Genomic DNA, 25,285 nt, shown 5'->3' on the forward strand with positions numbered 1-25,285 from the left:
GCTCTGTGGGACTTGTAGTTTCCCTTGCAAGAGCTCTGGTTACGGCAGGCACTCAATGTGCAATTCATCCGTCTCTAGTCTACTCACTAACAAAAGAACTAAAGCAAGTTTTAAATGGAATTTAACTGTTTTTCAAAGCAGTTGATTATTTTTTAACAACTTATATTTTCGTTAATTTTCAGAGAATCTGTAAAAATCTTCATATTCTTATGATAATGAATCCTACAGGAGCTAACTTTCGCCAACACTGTAGAGTATATTCTTCTATGATTAGCGCTTGCACAATTGATTGGTATGAGAAGTGGCCAGAAGAGGCTCTCCTTATTGTAGCCAACACTTTCTTAGGAGAAAAGATGGATTTAGAGAACAGAGAGGTAAATAGCACTTCTTTTTTAAAATACTTTTTTGTTTATTTTTCAATTACAGTTGGCATATTTGTTTCAGGTGTACAACAAAGTGATTAGACACATATAATTTACGAGGTGATCCCCCAAATAAATCTAGTAGCCGTTGGACACCATACATAGTTATTGCAATATAGTTGACTATTCCTTATGCTGTACTCTACATCCCCATGACTACTTTGTAACAATAAATTTGTACTTCTTAATCCCTTCCCCCTTTTTACCCACCCTCCCAATTGGCAACCATCAAAATTCTTTCTGTATCTATGAGTTTGTTTCTGTTTTATTTGTTTACTTTGTTCTTTAGATTCCACATATAAGGAAAATCACATTGCATCTGTCTTTCTCTGTCTGACACACTCCGCTCAGCTAAATACCCTCCAGGTCCATCCATGCTGCTGCAGATGATAAGAACCTATTCCCTTCCATGGCCGAGCAATATTTCATTATATACATGCACCACATTATCTGTTCATCCACTGACGGACACCCAGGCAGCCTCCACATCTGGGCCATTGTAAACAAGGCTGCAATGAACATATGGATGCACATGGCCCCTCAAAGTGGCGTTTGGGCTTCTTTGGGTAAATCCCCAGAAATGGGATTACCGCGTCCTTCTTTGTCTCTGTGTGTGTGCCTCCTGTTGTAGTTGAATCTTGGTTGCTGTTGGAAAGTCAATGGGAGGGATTGATCCTTGGGCTGAGGACAGGCTGTGACCACAGTGGAGAAGCTCTTGTGCAGGGGCTGACCCTGTGGAGCAGATTTGCTTTAACAGGGCTCTGGTGCCTGCCCCGTCTGCCCTTCGGGTGCGTCGTCCTTGGAGGCAGCTGGGTGATGTTCCAGCGTGGTCTGAAGATGGCCTCCTGAGAGAGGCCCCAGTGCAGGTCGAGTTTAGCCACAGCTTGTGCCCTGCCCAGGGCCACCTGGCACGAGCCACAAAGCAATCCTCAGATGGCTACCGCTATTCTGTCCCCATGGGGAACCCATTTTGCATACCAGATCCTATGGTAAGAATGCTGCAAGCTTCTGTGCATTCCTTGTACGTTTCTCTGGCTGGGCTGCAACAGCAAAACTACAGAGAAATGAGAGCACAAGCCATACACAAAACGAGCTCAGGGTTTAGGAGCCACAAGTAAGAAAGAATCTTTTCTAGAGTGATTCAACTGAAGATTGTTGACAAAAGAAGTGGTAAATGCATAGAGGCCTGAAACTCAGTGTGGGACCCAGAAAGGGGCTTGCAGCCTTACTTGTCCACATGTTCAAGGAAAGCAAAGGGCAAGAAGGTTAGAGACAGGGTGGAGCCAGGAAGAAAATCCAGCTGGGTCAAAGGTGACCAAGTGATTGGCTAGGCATGGTGAACTGGCAATGGGTAACCAGGTAATGAATGTCTAAGTCAGTATTTTCTCCAAAGCTAAGCAAAGGGGACACTCTTTCTACTCTAGTTTTGCCCTCCTATGTATCCTTTGAGCCCTTACATTTTTGCAGCTTTATTTTACTCAAGGAAATTGAGTATCTTGCTATTGATCACCTACTTTAAGAAAGAAAGATGGGAGATAAAGAAGGTACCATAAACTTTGGCCATTAACAACGATGCCCTAAATCTTTAGGTGGCTGTAGCAGAAATGAGGGTTCAGCCTCGAAGGAGGAGTCTGGCGTGTCATTAATTATTAGCCAATTGTTGCCACTTCCACCCTAATGACACCCCAGCTATTAAAAATTATATATTCTTGGTCCCATTCATCTCGGGCATTTTTCTGCATCCCCACATCTCAAAATGACAAACTACTTCAAGTTATGCACATTCAATTTAATCTTTTTAATGTATATTTGGATTGCTTTCCCTTAATTCTTAAAAATTACTATTTTTCAGAACTTAAAAGAAAAGCTTGTTCCAACATGCGTTCAAATCCACAAAAGTATAAAAAATTTGAGCACAGAATACTTTCAAAAAACTAGAAGGCATTATTATGTCACTCCCAGTAGCTACTTGAGATTCATGGATACATTTGTGCATATTTTGAGGTCACAAGAGAAGGAAATGCAAACAAAGAGGTAAGACTTTGAGACCAAGTCAGATATATATATATATTTTACATTGGTAAAATATTTGTGAAAACAGACACAAACACAAAAGAAGGAAACCATATCTGCCTTTTCCTTTTCTGTGGAGGAAAAGTCAAAAGCTGTAAAAGACCTTAAAACTCTGTTTAAATGGATGAGTAATTGACTTGTATTTTAGGAAGATCACTCTGGTATTAAAATTAGAATGGGAAATAAATTGGAGAGAAACAAGAATAAGATCTGATTTATTGTAGTAATCTATATGAGAACTTTTGAGGACCCGTCTAACTTTCTTTGTTAGATCAAAGAATAAAATACTGAGAGTATCGATGTAATTGACAATTTAAAGGGCATGAATGACAATATTCTTTCAGATTTTGAAAGCCCAAGAAGTAGGAATCATATCTTCTACTTTTAATAAAAGCTCCACAGTGCTTATTCCCTCTCTTGGTAGAGTTAGAACTAAAATTTCGTTCACTAACAGATTTGTAGTTTTCTGATTTTAAACTACTTAGTTGTATTGATTTTATTCCATACAAATTGTGTATTCTCAATTTTTTATTCTAGTGAATAATAAGTGGAAAAATTTTAACTTTATTTCATAACTTCTTTTATTTAAAAAAAGTCCTTTTTATTTTAAAATAATTAGATTCACAGAAGTTGCAAAAATAGTACAGTTATTCATTTTCTTCCAATGGTTACATTTGACATAACTAGGACATTATTAGAACCAAGAAATTGGCATTGGTACAATGTGTGTATATAGTTACACGCCATTTTATCATATGTGTAGATTCGCATGACCACAACAGCAAACAGGATACGGAACGATTCCATCGCCTTAGAAATCTCCTTTGTTCTGCCCCTGTATAGTCAACACCGTCTGGCCTCCACCTGCCATTCCACATCCCTTGCAACCATCAATTTGTTCTCCATCTCTACGGGTTTATTCCTTACAATGAGGGAATGACATGGAATTCACTCAGTATAATACCTTTGAAATCCATTCAAGCTGTTGCATGTATCAATAGTTAGTACCTTTTATTGCTGAGGAGTAGTCTATGGTGTGGCTGTCCTGTTGTTTGTCTAACCATTCATCCAAGGAAGGAAGGGCTGTTTCCAACCTACAGTGGTTACGAATGGAGCTGCTGTACACATTTGGGTACAGGTTCTGTGTGGATGTAAATTTTCATTTCTCTAGGATAAATGCCAGGAGTGTGATTGTTAGGTCACCTGGTAAGTGTATGTTGAGTTTTTAAGAAAATCCCAAATTCTTATTTAAAGTTGTTTGTACCATTTTACATTCCCACCAGTGTATGAGGCATCCAGATTCTCTGTGTCCTTGTGAGCATTTGATATTGTTACTATTTTTTATTTTAACTATTCTAATAAGTGCATCATTATGTAGCATTGGAGTCTTAATGTGTGCTTTTCTAATGGCTAGTGATATTGAACATCTTCCCATGTACTTATTTGCCATCCAGGTATCCTATTCAGTTTGATGTCTCTTCATATCTTTTGTACATTTTCTAAATGGATTATTCAGTTTTTTTCATTCTTGAGTTCTGGAAGTTCTTTATGTATTTTAAGTTTGAATCCTTTGTCAGATACGTGGATTACAAATATTTTAGTCCATTTGGTAGCTTGTCTTTTCATTCCCTTAACAGGGTCTTTCACAGAGAAAAGGGTTCCAATTTTGATGAAGTCCAATGTAGCAATTTTTTTTCTTTTATAGATTGTGCTTCTTTTTTCATGTCTGAGAACTCCTCACCAAACCCTACATCCTCCAGATTTTCTCCTGTTTTCTTCTAAAAGTATTACAGTCTTACCTTTTACCCTTAATATTTGTTTTTGAGTTTATTTGTGTATAAGGTGTGAGGTTTAGGTCAAGTTTCATTTTATGTAACCAATTTCTCCATCACCGTTTGTTGAAAAAACTTTCCTCCCTCTCTTGCTTTTGTAACTTTGTCAAAAATCAGTTGATGGTACTTATATGGGTTTATTTCTGGGTTTTCTATTCTGTTCCATTGATCGACATGTCTGTCCCTCTGCCAATGCCACGTAATCTTGATTCCTGTCACTGTATAATTAGTTTTACAATCAGGCAGAATGATTCCACCCATTTTATTATTCTTTTTCAACATTATTTTAATTATCCTAGTTCGTTTGCCTTTTCATTATTAATTTTAGAATAAGTTTCACTCTCTCTACAAAAGAATCTGACTGCGACTTTTTATTGAATGAAACCTATGTATCAACTGGGGGAGAATTGACATCTTGACCGTGCTGTCTTCCCACCCATGAACACAGTATATCTTGCTTTGCTAATACTTTGTTATATCTTGTACCTGTTAATACATTTCATTTTCCTTCAGGAGTCATTTTTCTATGGGTCTCTCCAAGATCCTGGAAGCGACCACTCTAGTCACAGATATACAGGAGGAACTCTTGATTCTTGGCCCTCAGATAGAACAAAAAGCAAAGGTACGTTTCACTGGAAATCTCTTTTTAAAGATTTTACCGTTTAATATAAAAAGTGTTTGAAAGCAAAGGCTCTGGTACTTAACAAACATGGATTAGAATTCTTGCTTTGTTACCAGGCAGCTGGGTAATCTCTCTCAGTCTCTTATCTGTAAAAGAGATAGACAATAGGTATATAACTAACTGTAAAAGCTCACAGAAAAATTCCACAGTTATTAGTTAAATCCATCTGAACTGTTCTGTGGCAACTTGCAAGCTGCCAAGTATTCTAAAAATCATTACATGTCATCACTCTTTATGTGTATTGTATGCAATGATATTTATCATAGTCATCCTTATTAGTCTATTGAACAAATACATCTCAAGCTGATTTTGATCGATTTTATAATGATGAAATGAGCTGTTTGAATTTCTCTTTAAAAAAGATATCCTGCCTCTTTTTTTTTTTTTTTTTTTTTTTTATTAATTTTATTGGGGTGACAATTGTTAGTAAATTTACATAGATTTCAGGTGTACAATTCTGTATTACATCGTCTATAAATCCCATTGTGTGTTCACCACCCAGAGTCAGTTCTCCTTCCATCACCATATATTTGATCCCCTTTACCCTCATCACCCACCCCCCACCCCCTTACCCTCTGGTAACCACTAAATTATTGTCTGTGTCTATGAGTTTTTGTTTCTCATTTGTTTGTCTTGTTCTTTTTGGTTTATATACCACATATCAGTGAAATCATAGGGTTCTCTGCTTTTTCTGTCTGACTTGTTTCACTTAGCATTATTTTCTCGAGATCCATCCATGTTGTCACAAATGTTCCTATATCATCTTTCCTTAACGCCGAATAGTATTCCATTGTGTATATGTACCACAACTTCTTTATCCATTCATCTATCGAAGGACATTTTGGTTGTTTCCATGTCTTGGCCACCGTAAACAAAGCTGCAATGAACATTGGCGTACACGTGTCTCTATAGAGAAATGCTTTTATATTTTTGGGGTAGATACCCAGGAGAGCGATTGCTGGGTCATATGGTAATTCTATTCGTAATTTCTTGAGGAACCTCCACACTGCCTTCCATAGCGGCTGCACCAGTCTGCATTCCCACCAACAGTGTATGAGAGTTCCTTTTTCTCCACAGCCTCTCCAACACTTGTTACCATTTGTTTTGTTGATGAAAGCCATTCTGACTGGGGTGAGGTGATATCTCATTGTGGTTTTCATTTGCATTTCTCTGATGATTAGCGATGTTGAGCATTTTTTCATATGTCTATTTGCCATTTGTATATCCTCTTTGGAGAAGTGTCTCTTCAGGTCCTCTGTCCATTTTTCAATTGGGTTGTTTGTTTTTTTGTTGTTGAGTTTCATGAGTTCCTTGTATATTTTGGATATTAGCCCCTTATCAGAGGAACTGTTTGCGAAAATCTTCTCCCATTCAGTTGGTTGCCTCATTATTTTGTCAATAGTTTCTTTTGCTGTGCAGAAGCTTTTCAGTTTCATATAATCCCATTCGTTTATTTTAGTTTTTACTTCCATTGCCTTTGGAGTCAAATTCATAAAATGCTCTTTGAACCCAAGGTCCATAAGTTTAGTACCTATGTTTTCTTCAATGCAGTTTATTGTGTCAGGTCTTATGCTTAAGTCTTTGATCCATTTTGAATTAATTTTGGGATATCCTGCCTCTTAATAAGGAGATTTGTTTGGTTCATTAGGAAAAAGACATCTTAATGGAAAAACTACAAAAAGATTCTCAAGTGGTTGAGAAAGTTCAGATGCTTGTTAAACAGGATGAAGAAATTATGACAGAAGAAATAAGAATTGTGGAAAACTATGCTCAGGTATAACTAAACTAGTATAATCAGTAAAACTCCTTTGGAAATTTGCAAAATTATTTCCTAGTCCCCAAATTGAAAAGGTCGGATTGACTGCTCTGTAATATATAGCGCTCTCACTTTGGCTGCTTTTAATAGTTACCTCAACAAATATTTATTGAGTACCTAATACATGTAAGACACTATTAAATGAAAACAGGGAGTACAAAGATGTAGGGTCCGTGTCCTTGAGAAAACTGTAATCCTAGAAAGAGACAGATAAGTCAGTTCTCTGGTTAGTGCAATGACCAGACACTCATTCACGCCATATCAGAATACATGTGGTCTCCAAGAGGAGCATCTGCAGAAAACGAAGCAGCTCTAGGGACCGTCTCTTTGGTGTGTCACTTCTACTGACTAATTCTCTCTTTTTAAACTGGCCAATTCCCCTCCGTACTTCTCCAGTCAGAATCTCAGCAGGAACCAGTCTGGAGGAGCAGATAACCAATGTTCAACCCTGGTCTGATCAGTAGCCACCCCTGCTCAGAGGAGGTGGAGAGTGGACTTTCATTTGTCTTCCATAGGCAAAGATTTTTAATTAAGCAACTCCATCAATTAACGTGTGTGCGCGTGTGTGTGCACGTGTCTATACCCCCAAAACATGTGTATTTATCTTATAAATGATATACATGAGCTACTATAATTAGCTAATATCCCAAAACACAATAAATACCCAGGGCAAAGTTTATTATGAACAATAGTAGATGTGAATACATATTTCCAGTAGTCCTTTTGGTAATTTCAAAATATTTGTTTGGCTTCTTGTCAGACCTGATTAAATCCGCATCGCTTTTACCTTATAATATGGCTGAAGAAGAGTTTATGTCAGGAAAGAGAAGTATCAGCCTGCCTTTTTCTCATTGTTGGACTTGTACTTCCATTATTAACATGATCTTTAATTCAAGGTTTCTTTCAGAAACATTTTTAAGCCACTGTCCATGTTTTAAGGGCGAATTTACTTCAATGTAGGTAACATAATAGATAAATCTCCTTACGTGGACCCGAGTGAACTGCACGACTTCCTAACTTGCTGAGCACTGGGGAAATGGGGAGGCCACCACGGCCAACCCTTCCAATTTGTGGGACTTCCCTCTTCCCTCAAGACGTCACATGAGTTTCACTGTGAGTGATCTGTCACCTCTGCTAGGTCAACCACACGAAGGGGCCACTGTTCAACAATACATTAAATATGAGAACAGCTTAACTTCAATCTTTAATTTTTAGATCAAAAGAAAATGGATATAGAGGAATTAATTAACAGGTGTGTGTTTGTTTTTGCCATTCTGCAAGAGGTAATTTGGCTTCAGTGGCAAATCCAAGTTTTATAGGACCTAAAGTTTATACAGTTTTGAGGCCATATTTTTTAAAAGAATACAAAATTGTCAGTTCATAGTTAGAGTGAATATTTATTTAAAATAAGTAAAGAAATCAAATAATATACACATGTTTAAAAGCTGGCAATTATTACAAACATCACAAAGTCTAGAAAAATAACAATAATGTTTAGTAATTAAGTGCCCTACATACCCCGTAATGCCTTTTTTCCTGCATTTTTTCATTGCATACTTGTGATCACTTCTTCATATGGTAATCATTTTCTAATATCATTTCCTTATAGAACCTGTAGTAAAGTTGATCAAAATGTGTTTTTTATTTTTGATAGTTTAGAAAAGTTTCTTTCAACTTCGTAACTCGTCACTGTTACGAACATTTTTATTAGGATTGCTGTCAAACTTGGTAAAAGTAGCAATGGCATTTCAAGGTTCTCGTGCAGTGATTAATTTTCATTTTTTAAATTATGTTATTCAGTTACAGTTGACATTCAGTATTATTTTATATTAGTTACAGGGGTACAGCACTGTGGTTAAGACATTTATATAATTTATGCAGTGATTCCCCAATTAGTCTAGTATCTACCTGGCACTATACATACTTTTTGCAGCACTACTGACTATATTCCCTATGCCATACTTTACATCTCCATGACTGTTTTGTAACTACCAATCTGTATTTCTTACTCCCTTCATCTTTTTCACCCACCTCCCCGTGCCCCCTCCCCTCTTGCCACCATCAGTGTGTTCTCTGTATCTATGAGTGTGTTTCTGTGCAGTGATTAATTTTAAATACTGTTTGAATTGAGAGCATTCATTAACCAGTTTTCCATCAATATCTTCATAATAGAGGTGTTTTCTGATACTCATATTTTCATTAATGTCAATATTTCTTGCAAACTCAGCCAGAACCTTAGATTTTTCTAGTGTGATCGTATGACCCATTTTTCCTCATTAATCAGATTATTAAATAGACCAAAAGCCAGATCATTACTTATTTTTCCTTTTAATAAATTAATGCTTTTTCTGTGATCTGAAAATTTTCATTACATTTCACTCCTTGGTATCAGAATAATGTATTGGTTTTAACAATCACTTTTAACATTCCACAAATTTTTGTCTTAATTATTTGTAAATTAAAATTATAAAATAAGGCACCTTTCACGTATATCTATATAAGGAATCTGTACTTTCTCACTTATTTGATTGAGACATTCTAAAACATCTTTACCAGCATCATAATTATTACCTGAAAACCCAGGAATTCTAATGAACTCTTTCTGCACAACTCCCATCAGAAAAAGGGAAAATATATAGTAGGTTTAGAATAGTATATGCTGCATTATCGAATATCCTCATGAAGAAGTGAGCTTCCATTTTGAGTAGATGTCAGTGAGAATCTGACCATGTACCTTACAATTTCGCACAGCGAATAAACGGAAGGATTCTCTACAGACCAGATTCTGGATCCATAAATTACAAACCTGTTTCTCCTCCACCACCCAGTACTTCTGGTGCCAGGCTCTATAGTACAAGTTTCTGTTAAAATATGACCTCTGGCCCTGCACATTAATATACCATCACGAGGAAAGTTGGAACTTTTTGGGAAGTACTTATAGAAGTCATTCCTTTTGGAGCTAGCTTGCAACAACTTAATTATACAAGGAAGTAACTGTGAGCAATATAAATATAATTCCCCCTCAGCTCCTTAGCCAGATCCCTAAAATGTCCATAGCTATTTCAGCATCATCTGACATAACCAGAAACCTGATAAAGAGTGAGTTAAAAGTGTAAAGAGAAATTCGTCTTAACTGGTTGCAGGTAAAATGCCTTACTTTTGCAGGTCTAACAAAAACACATGACCCTATAAACCTACTGGCAGAGCTCTGTCCAGGGCTTTGGAAGGGGCCTGTGCAGGGGAGCGGCTCTGAGCTTTATAATAAAGTTTTATAAGAATTCCACCTTTAATTGCACCACTCCTCAAAAGGGCATAGCTAATACTACACTGAATTTCATAGAGAAGGCAGAAGTCATTCAATGCTTTTGCTTCTCACAGATGACTCCTCATCGGGGATTGAATGATACACGATTACGTTTGGGACTATAACACACTCTTCCAACAGCATAAGCGTGTGTGTACACACCTATGTCGTGCAGATGCATAACTTACAGGCATTGTAAAAATGTCAAATTATGTTTTCCAAGTTCAAAATGTAAAACTTTAAAATACACAACTATATTCATTTATATGTAGTTGGGGGCTTTTAACTTTATTGCAGAAAATTGCCAATGAACTGAAAACTGTACTGCCAGCTCTAGACAAGGCAATTGCGGCTCTACGCACCTTGGATAAAGCCGATGTCTCTGAATTAAGGTAATTTACCTGTTTCTTTAGAGTTGGAAAATCTCAGGGTAAAGCATAGATACATAGTAAATGTTACTGGGTCTATATTACATTTTCAGATTAAGTCATTTTTACCCAACTCGGTTACTTTAAAATTTTTATTGTGTTATATGCTGTATCTAATCAATGTTATGATACCATCAACTGTAAGGCATATCAGTATTTTATGTACCCTTAAGAAAGGAAAAATACTACCAAGTAAACTGTATGACGTGCCCTTGGTTATAAACTGGATCCCAATCTCAGAGATGTAAAATGTGCATCTTAGAACTGATAAAATACTGTGTTACTGGACTCAGTAGACTGGAAAGAAAAGCCATGGTGATTGTATGAGCGCCTGACCTGCAGTTTTAAAACTAAGAGAACAGTGTTCACAGCACTGCTGCTGGCGCCAGCCCAGCTGTAGAGCACTGGGGATGAGTAGGGGTGCAGAAATGCACATTGGATACTGCACTGCTGGCCACTGCCACAAGGTGTCGCTATGGGAAGCACTTCCCTTTGTGCTCTTTCCCAAACCCAACCTCAGTGTGGGAAAAGCAATTAAAGAGAAGTTCATAAGAAAGTACAAGAAGAAATGAAATGCTTTAAGGTACAAAGATTTGAACCTGAGGGTTCTAATTTGAATCTTTGAGTGAGATCATTTTTAACTTGAGTCCTCCAGCTCAACAAACAATAGGAATTTGCCTATTATATCTCAGAATGTGTTGAGTTTTCCATTATTTATAGAAAATAGTATTTAAGTTACAGATGCAGAAATGTGAAGCAAGTCTACCCTGATATTTATAACACATTATTAACTCTGGGAATAAAAGGGGGAAACGGCAAAAAAAAGATTCTTTTTTTAATCAATACATTCTTATAGGCAGAACAGAACATATCACAATGATAAAGTTACTCCACCTAAAGTTATAAAACAAATGCACAGAGAGAGACAAGCAAGAGGAAGGAAACAATTTTTTTCCCTTTTTACCTCATTCATATGTATTCATTCGTATCCATGCATGCATTCATTCATTCATTCAGCGTGACATTGAGTGCACACAGGGGCCAGCCCCATTTCAGGTGCTGAGGTTATAGCACAGTTAATGTTAGAGAAGCCTCTCTGATGAGATGTCACTGAAACAGAGAACTGAATGAAGTTTGGGTGTAAACTAGGAAGAAATCTAGAGGAAGAGTATTCTAAGCAGAAGAAATGCAAAGCACAGGAGTCTTAACCTTACGGCAGAAATGTGTTTGATGGGTTCCAGGAACTGTGAAAATCCAGAATGGAGGGAGTGTCAGGCGATGACATCAGAGAAGTAGATCTTTCCCAACAGGACCCCCTCTGTACCTCTGACTTTGTTCCAGAAGTTCTATTCTCTTAGCTTTTCTTTGGCAGATAGCCCCGAGAGAGCCATCCGCTCAAATTCCCTCTGGCCTGAATTCTGAGGGGCAGTGTGGTACAGTGGTTAAGCACAGGGCTCTGACCAAGCTTCCTGGGTTGGAATCTTGGCACTGCCGTTTCTAGTTGCATAGTCTGTCTGTGCCTCACCTTCCCTTTCATACCGTGTCCCCAGTAACAGATGTTGAGAGAACTGGATGAGTTAAAACATGGAAAATGCTTAGAATAGAGTGTGGCATAAGGCAAGTGCTCAACAAAAGCTGCTTCCGTGCTAAGAGGTTTCCCCTGATAAGCAGGCCCTTCTTCCTGGCCTGGTACTACAAAAGCTAAAGAAAACTGGCCTTGCCATTGAATTTGTTGTATACGCCTTTTTTTTTTTTAAACACACTCCCTTGCGATGTTGCTCATGTGCATTTCACTTCATTTCAAAATGCCAGATAAATGAAATGTCTTGTAGTATGATCTTTGTTGCCATTCTTAGGACACGCAGGAATGACATGTAGCAGGCGCATAGTGCTGTTTCCATCATCCAAACGCAAATGATTGCCCCGTGGCCCTACAGCCCTTTGCCAATTTGCAACATTAGCCACTAGAAGAAGGAAGACGATAGTAGGAATGCAGATTGGAGGAAGCAGTGAGGGTCCACGACAGAGTACTCCTGTGTAGTAAGGGAGGACTTTAAAGCAGCTTTCCAGAGTGAATAGCATTCACTTTGAATCAAATATTTGTTTCCCGAAAGTGGCACATAGATTCAGTTATAGTCAATTCAGTCCTATTTTCCCTTTAATTTACATTACAATTTCATAGATAGTACATTTTTTCTGAATTTCACTATATTCCCATCACAATTGCTTTAAAAAGAGTCAAACCTGGGCAAAGTTGAAGAAAAGTTTGTTTTTGGAACTCTCATTTCTCTTCTGTGAACCTTGTCTTTTTTTGCCTAGTTCTGTTATTATCTTTCTCATTATTTCAGAAAAGCCAGGCTGATAATCTCAGAAAAGCAAATTAAATTAGTTCAAAATAAAGTGTTAATGATTCAATTATTTAGTCCCCCTGAAAAATAGCTGTATTTTAAAGGATTGTTAAAGAGAACAAAGATTACTAGAATTGAATGAATCTCTAGTGATGGCATTTAAGGCAGGGGGACCTTCTTGGCAGCCCCTGTAGATAATTTTGTACACAGAAAGTTGGCTTTGTTGTCTTCCTTAGTTTGGGAAATCTATATGATTTTCATTTGGGGGAGACTCATTACCCTGGATAGACCTGTCTCTTCTGTTCCGCGGCCCAAATACCATTGCACAGCAACAACCACCCTTGTGACTTTTCATTGAAACTTACTTCTTGTGAACGTTATTCTGACCTCTGGATTTCCAAAGTGTCCACTTCTCATCAGAGGTGCAGTGGCATGTCACCTGATCAGGACACAGCTAAGAGGCAGTTTCCAATGATGACATTATTAATAACTTGAGAGACAAATGCCCATGTATTCCCCTCCCCCCCTCTCTGTTGTATCAGTGATCTTTATGGTAGGAATTTTAAATCAGGATGAAGAAAAGTCAGAGGATATATTTAAGGGGGGTTGCACCTTACAGCACCCCTTAAATCACAAGAGTAGGGCTGACACCCAACTACCCTCCCCTACGCGCGCGCGCGCACACACACTCACACACACACACACACACAATGTCTCTGTCAAATAGTCTTCAGTAAATCAACACTGGGATGAAATAGGAAGAACTCTACAGAGAATACTTTTACAATGAAAAGAATTAACCTCTGCTACATAATTAAAGTGCATGCATTTTATCTTCTTAGAGCAAAGATACCCATATATCAAAGATACCCAAATTTTTAAAGATATCCAAATAATGAAAAAAGCTATGTTAGCAAATAGTTTTCCTTATTAAAATACTTGTTAAAAATCTGTATATATTGCCTGCTAGATAGTTTACAGGATGCATTCGATTTTAATTATAAAGTTGATTAGACTTTCACCGTATATTACAGAGTATACACACGTCCTCCTTTCCTTGTACTGACTGTCATGAATGCAGTTTGTATTCTTCTGCAAAAGAAACCTAACTGGGCTACAGCAAAGTTACTTCTTTCAGAGACTGGTTTCCTAAAGAAATTGATTAACCTTGACAAGGACAGCATACCTGAGAAGGTAAAAAGTTAATCGCTAATTTAATGCATAATGGATGCATTCCATGTTTATAACCTGTAGAAGTCAAATTGAATATTAAAATTGGAATTTTTCTAGTAGAATTGGAAGACAATGGTGGGAGTTAAAAGGTCAGCGAGTAAGCTGTATCTCCAGATATAGTAGGTTTCCTCGAAGTGTCAAGGAAAAGCAATATGTCATTGAAATTGGAAAAGGTCATGTCTCAGAATCTCTTTAAATAATGAGAATAGAGAATAGGCTAATAGTGGGAGAAAGTCTTTTTGGATGGTTTGCATTACACTCTGAGTAGATAAATGTTTGAGATTTTTTTTTGAGATACAACTGACATATAACATTGTATTCGTTTAAGGTGTACAACAATGATCCAATATTTGTATATATTGCAAAATGATTACCACAGTAAGTCTGGTAAACATCCATCACTATACATGGTTTTGTTTTTTTCTTGTGTTGACCACTTTTAAAATCTATTCCCTTAGCAACTTTCAAATAGGCAATCTACAGTTATTAACTGTGGTCACCATGCTGTATGTTACATCCCCAGGAATTACTTACATTATAACTGGAAATTTGTGCCTTTTGATCACCTTCACCGATTTTGCCTGTGCCCAACTCCACACTCTGGCAACCATCGATCTGTTCTCTGTTTCTATGAATTTGGGGTTTTGTTTTAGATTCCACATATAAATGAAATTATACAGTATTTGTTTTTCTCTGCCTGACTTATTTCACTGAGCATAATGCCCCTAAGGCCCATTCATGTTGCATTTTTGACATGGCAGAATAATAATCCATTGTGTGTGAGTGTGTGTACACTCACCACATTTTCTTTATCCACTCATCCATCAATAAACACTTAGGTTGTTTCCATGTCTTGTCTATTACACATATGCTGCAATGAACATGGGGGTGCAGATGTATTTTCAAGTTTGTGTTTTTGTTTCCTTCAGATAAACACCCAGAAGTGGAAATGCCAGGTTATATGGTAGTTGTATTTTTATTGAGGATCCTCCATACTATTTTCCATAGTGGCTGCACCAATTTACATTTCCACCAACAGTGAACAAAGATTGCCTTTTCTTCACATCTTCGCCAACATTTGTTATCTCTTATCTTTTTGATAATAACCATTCTAAGAGATATGAGATGATACCTCTTGGTGGTTTTGATTTGTATTTCCCTGATGATTAGTGATGTTAAGCATCTTTTCATGTACCTGTCAGCTTACCTGTATATCTTCTTTGGAGAAATATCTATTTAGATCTGCCTATTTTTAATCAGGCAGATCTGAATAGATCTGAATAAACAAATAGTTGTTTGTTTATTTGCTATTGAGTTGAATGAGTTCTTTATATCTTTTGGATATTAACCTCTTATCACATATATGGTTTGCAAGTATTTTCTCCAATTAAGTAGGTTACCTTTTCATTTTGTTAATGGTTTCCTTGGCTGCACAAAAAATTTTTTGTTTGATGTCACACTTATTTAATTTTGCTTCTGTTGCCTTTGCTTTTGGTGTCAAATCCAAAATCATCTTTGACATTGATGTAAAGGAGCCTACCACCTATCTTTCCTTCGAGGAAAGATGGCTTCAGGTCTTACATTCAAGTCTTTAATCCATTTTTAGTTTATTTACAGTGTATTTTAGTCATGTACAGTGTAAACGAGGGATCCTATTTCATTCTTTTTCATGTGGCTGTCCAGTTTTCACCATTTATTGAAGAGACTGTCCTTTCTCTCATTTATATTCTTGACTTCTTTGTCATAAATTAATTGACCATATATGCATGGGTTTACTTCTGGGCTCTATATTCTATTCCATTGATCTATGTGTCTGTTTTATGCTAATACCATACTGTTTTGATTACTATAGCTTTGTAAAATAGGTTGAAATCAGGAAGTGTAATGCCTCCAAATTTGTTTTTCTTTCTCATAATTGCATTGGCTATTTGCAGTCTTTTGTGGTACCATACAAATTTTAGGATTGCTTGTTTTATTTCTGCGAAAAATACCATAGGAACTTTGATAAAGATTACATTGAATCTGTAGATTGTTTTGGGTAGCATGAACATTTTAATAATATCAATTCTTACAATATATAAGCATGAAATACCTTCCAATTTATTGTGTCTTCTTCCATTTCTTTAATAAATGTCTTACAGTTTTCAGTGTACAGAACTTTCACCTCCTCGGTTAAATTTATTTCTAGGTATTTTTTATATAATTCTAAATGGGAATTAATTAATTAATTTCTCTTTCTGATAGTTCATTGTTGGTATATAGAAATGCAATTTATTTTTGGAATGCAGATTTTGTAACCTGCAAATGTACTGAATTTGTTTATTAGTTCTAACAGTTTTTTGGAGGAGTCTTTAGAGTAGTCTACATATAATATGTCATGTGCAAATGATAACAGTGTTACTACCTCTTTTCCAATTTGGATGCCTTTTATTTCTTTTTCTTGCCTAATTGCCCTGACTAGGACTTCCAATACTATGTTGAATAAAAGTGTGTTTTATTCCTGACCTTAGAAGAAAGTTTTCAGCTCTTCCTTATTGAGTATGATGTTAGCTGAGGACTTGTCATATGTGGTTTATTATTTTGAGGTATATTCCCTCTATACCCAATTTGTTAAGTAATTTTATCATAAATGGATGCTGAATTTTGTCAAATGATTATTCTGCATCTGTTAAAGATGATCATATGATTTTTATCCTTCATTATGTTAATGTGATATATATATATACCACATTGATTGACTTGTGGATGTTGAACCATCTTTGCATTCCCTGGAATAAATCCCACTTGACCATGGTTTATGATCCTTTTAGTGTATTGTTGAATTTTGATTACTAATATTTTGTTGAGAATTTTGCATCTGTGTTCATTGTGGATATTGACCTGTAATTGCTTTTTTTGTGGTGTTCTTGTCTGGTTTTAGTTTCAGGGTGATGCTGGCCTCATAAAATAAGTTTGGAAGTTTCCCCTCTTTTTCTGTTTTTGAAAGAGTTTGAGAAAGATTGATATTAATTCTTCTTTATATGTTTGGTATAATTCACCAGTTAAGCCAACTAGTCCCAGACATTTGTTTGTTGGAAGGATTTTGATTATTGAGTCAATCTGTTCAGATGTTCTATTTCTTTATCATTCAGTTTTGGTAGATTATATGTTTCTAGGAATTTATCCATATCTTTTAGGTTGTTCAATTTGTTGGCATATAATTATTCATAGTAGTCTCTTATAATCCATTGTATTTCTGTAGTATCAGTTATAGTGGCTTCTCTTTCATTTCTGATTTTATTTATTTGAGTCCTCTCTGTTTTTTCTTGGTGCCTCTAGACACAGGTTTTTCAATTTTGTTTATTTTTTTCAAAAAACATATATTAGTTTTATTGATCTTTTCTATTGACTTTTTAGTCTCTGTTTCACATATTTCTGCTCTGATCTTTGTTATTTCCTTTTTCTACTAACTTTGGGCTTCATTTGTTCTTCTATTTCAAGTTCCTTGATGTGTATTAAATTAGAAGCCTGCCCCTCAGGCTCTAAGATAAGCAAATAGGTCTCTTTCATTGAAATTCTAGGCAGTCTTCAGTCAGCTGCCTCTGCTGGGTGCTGGAATGGGTGAGTCTGGTGAGCCCTTTAAGAAATGTTTTTCAGATTGCTGTAAACTTATGGGCCTTGTGGATGCAAGCCCTGTTGGCTTTCAAAGTGGCTCTTCTCTCGGGTACAAGTCTTAAAAGTTGGGGTGCCAGATGTGAGGTTAAAAACCTTCGCTTCTCAGGGACAAGCTAGGGTTTGTGTGTTCCCTTCCAATTGTGGGTCACCACACCAAGAATACAATTAATGGTGAGAGTGTGTCTTCGCCTCTCCCACCTATTTCAATATGTATTTTTTCTCATTTGCCCAATTCATAGAAGTTACTCAGGTAGTGTTTGGGTTTCTTTCAGAGATAATCATTTCATATGTAGCTGTAAATTTGGTATCTCCATGGTGTCTCTGGATTTCTGAGATTTATTTTTATTTGTGTAACAAATGTTTATATATCTATGCCAGACACTGTTCTGAGCACTTTACAAATATTAATTCATGTGGGAGGAGATGGGGGACAGATTGGAGCACAGAAAAAAATCTCAAGAAGGTAAGATAGTCTGGACACCTAGTGCAGGGTTTTGCTGGAGCAGATTTAATTCAGAAGACTATAGATTTACTGTAGGACTTCAATAGCACAGCCAGAGAGTGGAGTCAGCTGTGGAGTTCAGGGCACTAGCAGAGTGGGGCAGAACACGCTGGACGGGTAATATTTGTAGGAAGAGGAAAAAGGAGTTGGCAGGGTAGGCAAGAGGTTATAAGGGCTTGGACCAAGGTACTGTAGATAGAAGTATAGAAAAGCCAAATGCCACTGCTGTGGCCACCAGCCAAGTAATGCTTATAAACACCAGAAGCCGGAAGAGGCAAAGAACAGATTGTCTCCTAGACCCCCAGAGGAAGTACTGCTCTATCTACTTGATTTCAGAGTTCTGGTCTCCAGAGGATAAATTGCTGTTGTTTTAAGTCACCCAGTCTGCGGTAAGCCTGTTACAATGGCCACAGGAAACCAATACAGATTTTGGTACCAAGAAGTGGTTGCTGCCTTCACAAATACCTAAAAATGTCGAAGTGGAACTGGACAATATGTAGGGACTGCGAGAATATCGAAACTGGGATATTTCAAAGGAGCTGAGCTAAGAGCTAAGTTGAGGGTACGACAGATAGACCTGTAGACATATAGATGGTACTGCCCCAGGCTGAAGGCCATTAACTCATTCAATAAATACTTGTGGGGTAGCTCCCTTGGGAGACACAGTATGATGAACAAGGTCAGTTCATTCCTTGATGTTATGAAGCGTACATTGTCACAGGGATGACAGACATTAAATAGCTAATAACGCAAGTAATTAGTTGTCATGATGACCTCTGCTGTTAGGAAGTATAGGGCAGTATCTGAACAAGGTGAATTTTTTAGTAGAATGTTCATGTTGATACCTACATTATTCATGAGGTAATGCAACAGCTTCTCATTCTGAAGCTTTCTTGGCAAAAATGATTCCCTGTGGTTCTGTTTAGATTTTCAAGCTAAAAATAATTAATAACTCATCCAAATGAATGATTCAAAGCCTAACAGTTTTTCATATGATAATAAGAACCCCAATAATAAATTGAGAACGGACCACCGGCCATCTAAATTATTTAGCAAAATGATTCTGTCCTTTCAGGCAAAAGAGAAAATTCCTGGTTGGAAAGGAAGGGAAAAGAAATTTCAGTCTGAGAAAGATTTCATTCTGATTATGGCTCCCAAAAGTAGATGAGGAATACTGTATATCTAACTCTAAACTAGGTTGCACCATTTAGAAAAAGTGGATCTGTGGGTTTGTGACACAACCGAGCTAGAGAATGTCCTCAGTGAACCCCAATGTGTGCCAGGCTACACCACGGTCATTGAACAGGGACTGTGCGCTGGCATTATGACTGTTGGGGGGTAGAAGTGGAGGATGGTATCCCCAGTCACCTCCCACCTGAGGTGCACGAGGAGGACACTTCAGACCTCTCTGTGCACCAAATTTTGCACAGCTGGAGAAAGTTGACCTGTTTTCTTTTTGTTTTAAAATGAAGTTCCTTTTTAAAAGCTATAGCAAAGCTACTACAACAACAATAGCAATGACAAAATGTTTATAATAGAGGCATTTCCTCTCTTCTTAAAATCATTACTAGTATTAACGCCAGTTTGTACCTCAGTATGTCTTTGATTCTACTGTTGAAAAATAGTTGAGTATTCCTTACGTGAAATAAAATGTCGTTCTAATGTAGATTGGGGAAAACTTCAGATCAATAATATTACTTTTTCACGTAATACACGAACTGTGTTCTCTCTAGGTTTTCGTGAAGCTGAAAAAAATTTTAATGTTACCTGATTTTAACCCAAATAAGATTGCTCTTGTTTCTCTTGCTTGTTGCTCTATGTGCCAGTGGCTGATAGCTTTGAATAACTATCATGAAGTACAGAAGGTATGCTTTTTTCTCCTAATATCTCTAACAATTTGGAAGTGACACGTCATAGTGATGAAGCATCCAGAAATAATTTTTATTGAACAACACTCAAGTGAACTTCTTTGGAAAGAATACCTAATGAAAAACACTTCAATCGAATATATTACGCTAACTTACACGGATATCAAGTGCTTCTGTCAAATTCTTTATTTATGGCAACTATGCTATTTTAATATATTAATTTGTTTTAATATGTTTCACCCTATCAAACTACTTTATATTTCTTTTCTACACATAATTCTAGGGAAGTTAATTTTAAGAGTTGACACTTACAAATGCCTTTTAAGCATAAGTGGCATTTTAAAAAGTAAACTTGACTTTTTTTTAGCACATAAAGTTGTGACATTCTTTTTCAGCTGGTGGCCCCCAAACAAATGCAAGTAGCTGAAGCCCAAAATGTTCTAAAAATTGCAGGACAAAGATTGGCTGAAAAACAAAGAGGTTTACAGCTGGTAAGAAATGTTTTCACTTGTTAAACTGTTGACACCTTTAATGAACTAGATAAAAACATCAGGCAAAAGTCATTATCTCACTAGAGCTTATCAGTTTAAGATAAAATGGGGATAATAATAAAGGTAGTGAGAGATTAACTATGACTAAGTAAAGAATATAGATGCTATATGTAAAGATCTTAGTACCTGCCACGTAATAAAACACTCAGTAATGTTAATTGATAATGTCAATAATATATTAGTTTACTATTTTACCAAATTTCTCCCAGGAGATATTTGTAACTTTAGTCTACCAAAGTTACTGACACTCAGTATCAATCTGTGTTCTTAAAAAACTGCTTTATATCAATTACTCTTTTGCTTCGTAAAGACATGGTTATTCCTTAAATGTCTTGGTTTTAAATTAAAGCATTGTGAGACCTAGAGCTAGAATTGAGACTCTCAATCCCTGGCACGTCTTGAGCCCACCTACACTTCGAGAGTGGATGCAGTAATACACTTCGGAGGTGGCCGTCCCGCGGGCCTATTCAACCTGTTGGACATCTTTTGTTGGGCCTGTACAGTCTTTCTCCCCACCCCCTACAGTTTGCTGTAGCTATCAAAAGGTTTCAATCTGGTGCTCGCTTCGGCAGCACATATACTAAAATTGGAACAATACAGAGACTAGCATGGCCCATGCTCAATCATGATATGCAAAATTTATGAAACGTTCCATATTAAAAAAGAAGTTGCAATCTGGGGTTTCATTTAAAAATCTGAATTTCTATGTTCTCTTGAAAATGTAGACAGTCTGGCAACCCTGGGCTAGCATTCTCACTTGGCTACAATAAGATCCTGACTTACTTCGAGCCTTTATGTGACCTGCCTGGCCCCACAGGCGTTGCTCACAAACTCAGATACCTAAAAAAGTATTGGGCTTTGTTTGAAGGTTTTTTCCAATTTTGTAATTTACTGTTTTCCTGATGTCCATGATTTTGTGTGTGTGTTTAGCATTTTCATTTACTTATTCAACAAACGGTTATTTATATATAGTATTGTTGTTTGGGTTTTTGTTTTTAAATGGTAGCCAAGAGAGACAAACTGTAAATTTCAGTTAGACTCTTACTCACTAATGCTCCACATTCCCTTCCAGCTCTCAACCACAGGCTTCCTAATATTTTCTAATATTTTAACTGATGGAACTCAAATAAGTATATTTAAAATGTACATTTTTACACTTATATTTTAAATTCAGTGTAGTACATAGTTCACGCCATTGATTTTACACTCGCCATTGGTCGAGGTGTTTTCCTCACTCAGCTATGTACTGTCTCCCATTTTAAAAGTAAGTCTTTTGTTCACCTGGATCCAATATAAAAAATATTTCTGAAAAATCTTGGGAATTTAGGGAAAATAGACAATGCCAGAACTTATTATATTGCATGAGCATTCATTAAAATTGTTAACCTGGAGGGAACACAGTGCCTGTCATATAATAGAAATTTCATGTATTTAATGGAATCAGTAAGCCCTGCACTTTAATATTTAAATAACTCACTAGGTCATGAGTAGCAAGAGAGTTTTCTCAGAGGAATCAAAATGGGAGAATGAGCAAGCAAACAAAATAACGTAATATATAAAAGAGTAAACTGAATAATTATTATGGGTGAACCAGGAATAAATAATGTCACTAAAGTAAGCATGCCAAAAGTAGCTAATGTGTGTATTTTTTGTAACAATTAAATATTTTCATCAGGATCTTTAAAATAGGAGGAGAAATTACAAATCACAAACTGTATTCATTAAGCACAATTTTACATATATATGTATATGTATTTTTTATATATATATTAGGTTGGTGCAAAAGTAACTGTGGTTTTTACAATTTTTGACCTTTCAAATCACAATTACTTTTGCACCAACCACATAAGCCAAAACTTTGGATTATATCTATATAATTCAATATATATGTGGTTAGTGCAAAAGTAATTGTGGTGCAAATATATATATATATGCATAATTGTGTGTATATACCATGTTCAGGTCTCCATGTTGAGCTCTGTGTTCCAAGATTTTGAGACATGGAAATCTTTCAAAAATATAAATAACAATACAAGGATAATAAAACTGTAAAATCACAACTCGAGATAATATTGGACAACTTATAATTACTTCTCAAGTGACTGTTATAAACATTACATCAGTGTGGATTGGACAAGATGACTTCATGACAGAGAGAAGTTGATAAGGATTTTAAAGAATGCCCAGTGGAGGTTTTTCTTAACAGGGCCAAAACTTTGGATTATATCCTTAAGCAATCATTTCTATGAGAATTCACCAAATGTTTTGGAGCAATGGTATTATCAAGATAAGTGGTAATTTAATAAAATGATCAGCTATTCATGAAAACATGTTCCTTACAGCCTAGGGATAATTTAATAATCAATTCATCCTACCAGCATAAATACAAAAATTCATTAGCTCTTCTGGGCTGGTCAGTAAATCTGGGATGAAAAAAGTTCAATCATTTTCTTAGAGAAAAAACCTGAATATGATATAAAATTTTCTGTGTGAAAAATAAATCAGAAATTGATGAATCAAATGCTAAGATTATAAGAAAATCTACTGAGAAAGATTATTTTAAATAACATCTAAAACAAACTTCTATGTCATGGAATCATTCATTTAATTAATACGATGTACATTTTCATTGGTAATATAATCCATCTTTCCTGGAAGATTTTTCAAGATGTGAAAATGAAGTGGTTACATACTATATTTATATAAATTTGAATAAGCTATTGATGGAAAATGAGAGTAAGATTTGTCTCAATAATGAATTGTCTTTTAGATTGAAGAACATCTGCTGTGTTTGCAGGCAGCTTACAAAGATACTGTTGCTGAAAAAGAACTATTAGCAAATCGGCAAAAACTGGCCACCAGGCGCTTGCAGAGTGCATCTGTCTTACTAACCGCCCTGGAGGATGAGCAGGCATGACTTCCTTTTGTTTTCTATCTCCTTCGTTAATTTCTAATTGACTTGACAAACCCCAAGATGTTATTTTCACAGAAGGCCAGAGAGAGAGAGAGAGAGAGAGAGGTATATATATATATATATATATATATATATATATATATATATATATATATATATATATGTATATGTATAGCTCCTAAAACTAGTTTACTATTCATTTTCTTATTGAGATCAATCCGCAGTCCTATTCAGATAAAAATAAAGGAGTCCTGGTCAAGTAGTCCTGAAACAGAGATAACAGACTACAAAGATCAGCAGTTGTTTTCTCTCGGTCCTAGGCAGCAGTACACTTTTGTCAGTGAGGCCCAAAGTAAACTGTCAGGGAGTATGTCAGAGTTTTCCTTTTTCTAGCATAGGAGCAACCCAAGTTGAATGAATAAAACATGGGTAGGGCAGAAGGGAAGAGATGTCACTAGGAAGGGAAAAGAAAATTTTATTTTGTTCTGTCAATTGTCTGACATCTATTATCTTTTTACTTCTCTTCTAATTCGTCTTCCTTCTCTATACTTGAATCCCTACTGAGCTGCCTAGAATCTTGGTTTAGTCATACCTCAGCTATCTCAAAGGATGTTACAAAATTCTCAAGATAATTTTAATTTAGTTTAATTATTTGAATAGATATATATCATGGAAGACTCCTACAGGGCAGGAAGAAGAAAGTTATGAAATCAGACCAATCAGAGGGAGACAACTTCCCTCGAAGACAATCGATGTCCTTGAGATTTAAGTATATATTGAGAGGCAGTGGAACATCAGCATTATCCCAGATTTTAGGCTACCAAAAGAGAGGTTCTTGCTCAGCATGCTTTACTTATTGACCAGTTAAGCACATGCATGGTTGTGGAAGGAGGCCCTACAGCCAGACCCCAGCTGCACCCTTCAGAAGCTTTGTGAACTTGAGCAAGTTGCTTAACTTCCCTAAACGTCAACTTCCTCATCTTAAAATGAAGTCAGTGGCTTTTATGTAACAGGATACTGAAAGAGTCAAATGAGGTTTTCAAAGGAAAGTGTCTGTCAGATAAGTAAGGCTTCAATAAATATTGGTCGCTGTTATTATTGAGCACAATTGGTAATATAATGAATTGATTTTTTTAATTACCCTGATTTATTACACAAAGGATTTGAAATGGCTATCAATCTGAGCAAATATGACACATTGACAAACCCAAGAATAGGGTTCATGTTCCCCTCAAAAAAGTTTGTTTTTCAATATTGTCCATTATTAAGTATAATATAAGTATAGTATAAGGTGATACTTCTAACTTGAAAACCATTAAGATCCAAAATGTCTTATAATAGTATATTTTATAGCAAATATCAATAACTTATTTTTACTTTAACATTTAGACTCGATGGCAAGAAATAATCAATCAAATAGACAGCAAGTTGGAAGGAATTTGGGGTGACGTACTTATTTCAGCAGCATGCATTGTCTACAGTGGAGTGTTAACAGCAGAATTTCGCCAGTTGATTGTGAATAAGTGGGAGAATCTTTGCACTGACAACAACATTTCTTTGTCTTCTAACTTTTCTTTAATTGAAGTCATGGCACAAAAACATGAGGTAGAAACTTTTCTATTCAGTTAAGTGGCTACTATTATTGATTTGGATTTTGC

General features: G+C 36.2%; 1 protein-coding gene across 1 annotated transcript in view; it reads left to right on the forward strand.

The window, feature by feature from the left end:
- The window catches only part of DNAH14 (dynein axonemal heavy chain 14), a gene marked incomplete at its 3' end in the record, with an annotated part of 220,288 nt that overhangs the window by 152,860 nt on the left and 42,143 nt on the right, over positions 1-25,285 (forward strand). Inside the window, exons 55-64 of the mRNA XM_081039181.1 lie at positions 183-374; positions 2,275-2,456; positions 4,841-4,949; positions 6,658-6,783; positions 10,427-10,521; positions 13,940-14,099; positions 20,028-20,159; positions 20,558-20,653; positions 23,484-23,624; positions 25,017-25,232. Coding sequence (XP_080895307.1) covers positions 183-374; positions 2,275-2,456; positions 4,841-4,949; positions 6,658-6,783; positions 10,427-10,521; positions 13,940-14,099; positions 20,028-20,159; positions 20,558-20,653; positions 23,484-23,624; positions 25,017-25,232 — 1,449 coding nt within the window. The remainder of the gene's footprint in view (positions 1-182; positions 375-2,274; positions 2,457-4,840; positions 4,950-6,657; positions 6,784-10,426; positions 10,522-13,939; positions 14,100-20,027; positions 20,160-20,557; positions 20,654-23,483; positions 23,625-25,016; positions 25,233-25,285) is intronic.

The sequence above is a fragment of the Rhinolophus hipposideros genome, assembly GCF_964194185.1.
Source record: "Rhinolophus hipposideros genome assembly, chromosome: 26".
NCBI classification, from domain to species: domain Eukaryota; kingdom Metazoa; phylum Chordata; class Mammalia; order Chiroptera; family Rhinolophidae; genus Rhinolophus; species Rhinolophus hipposideros.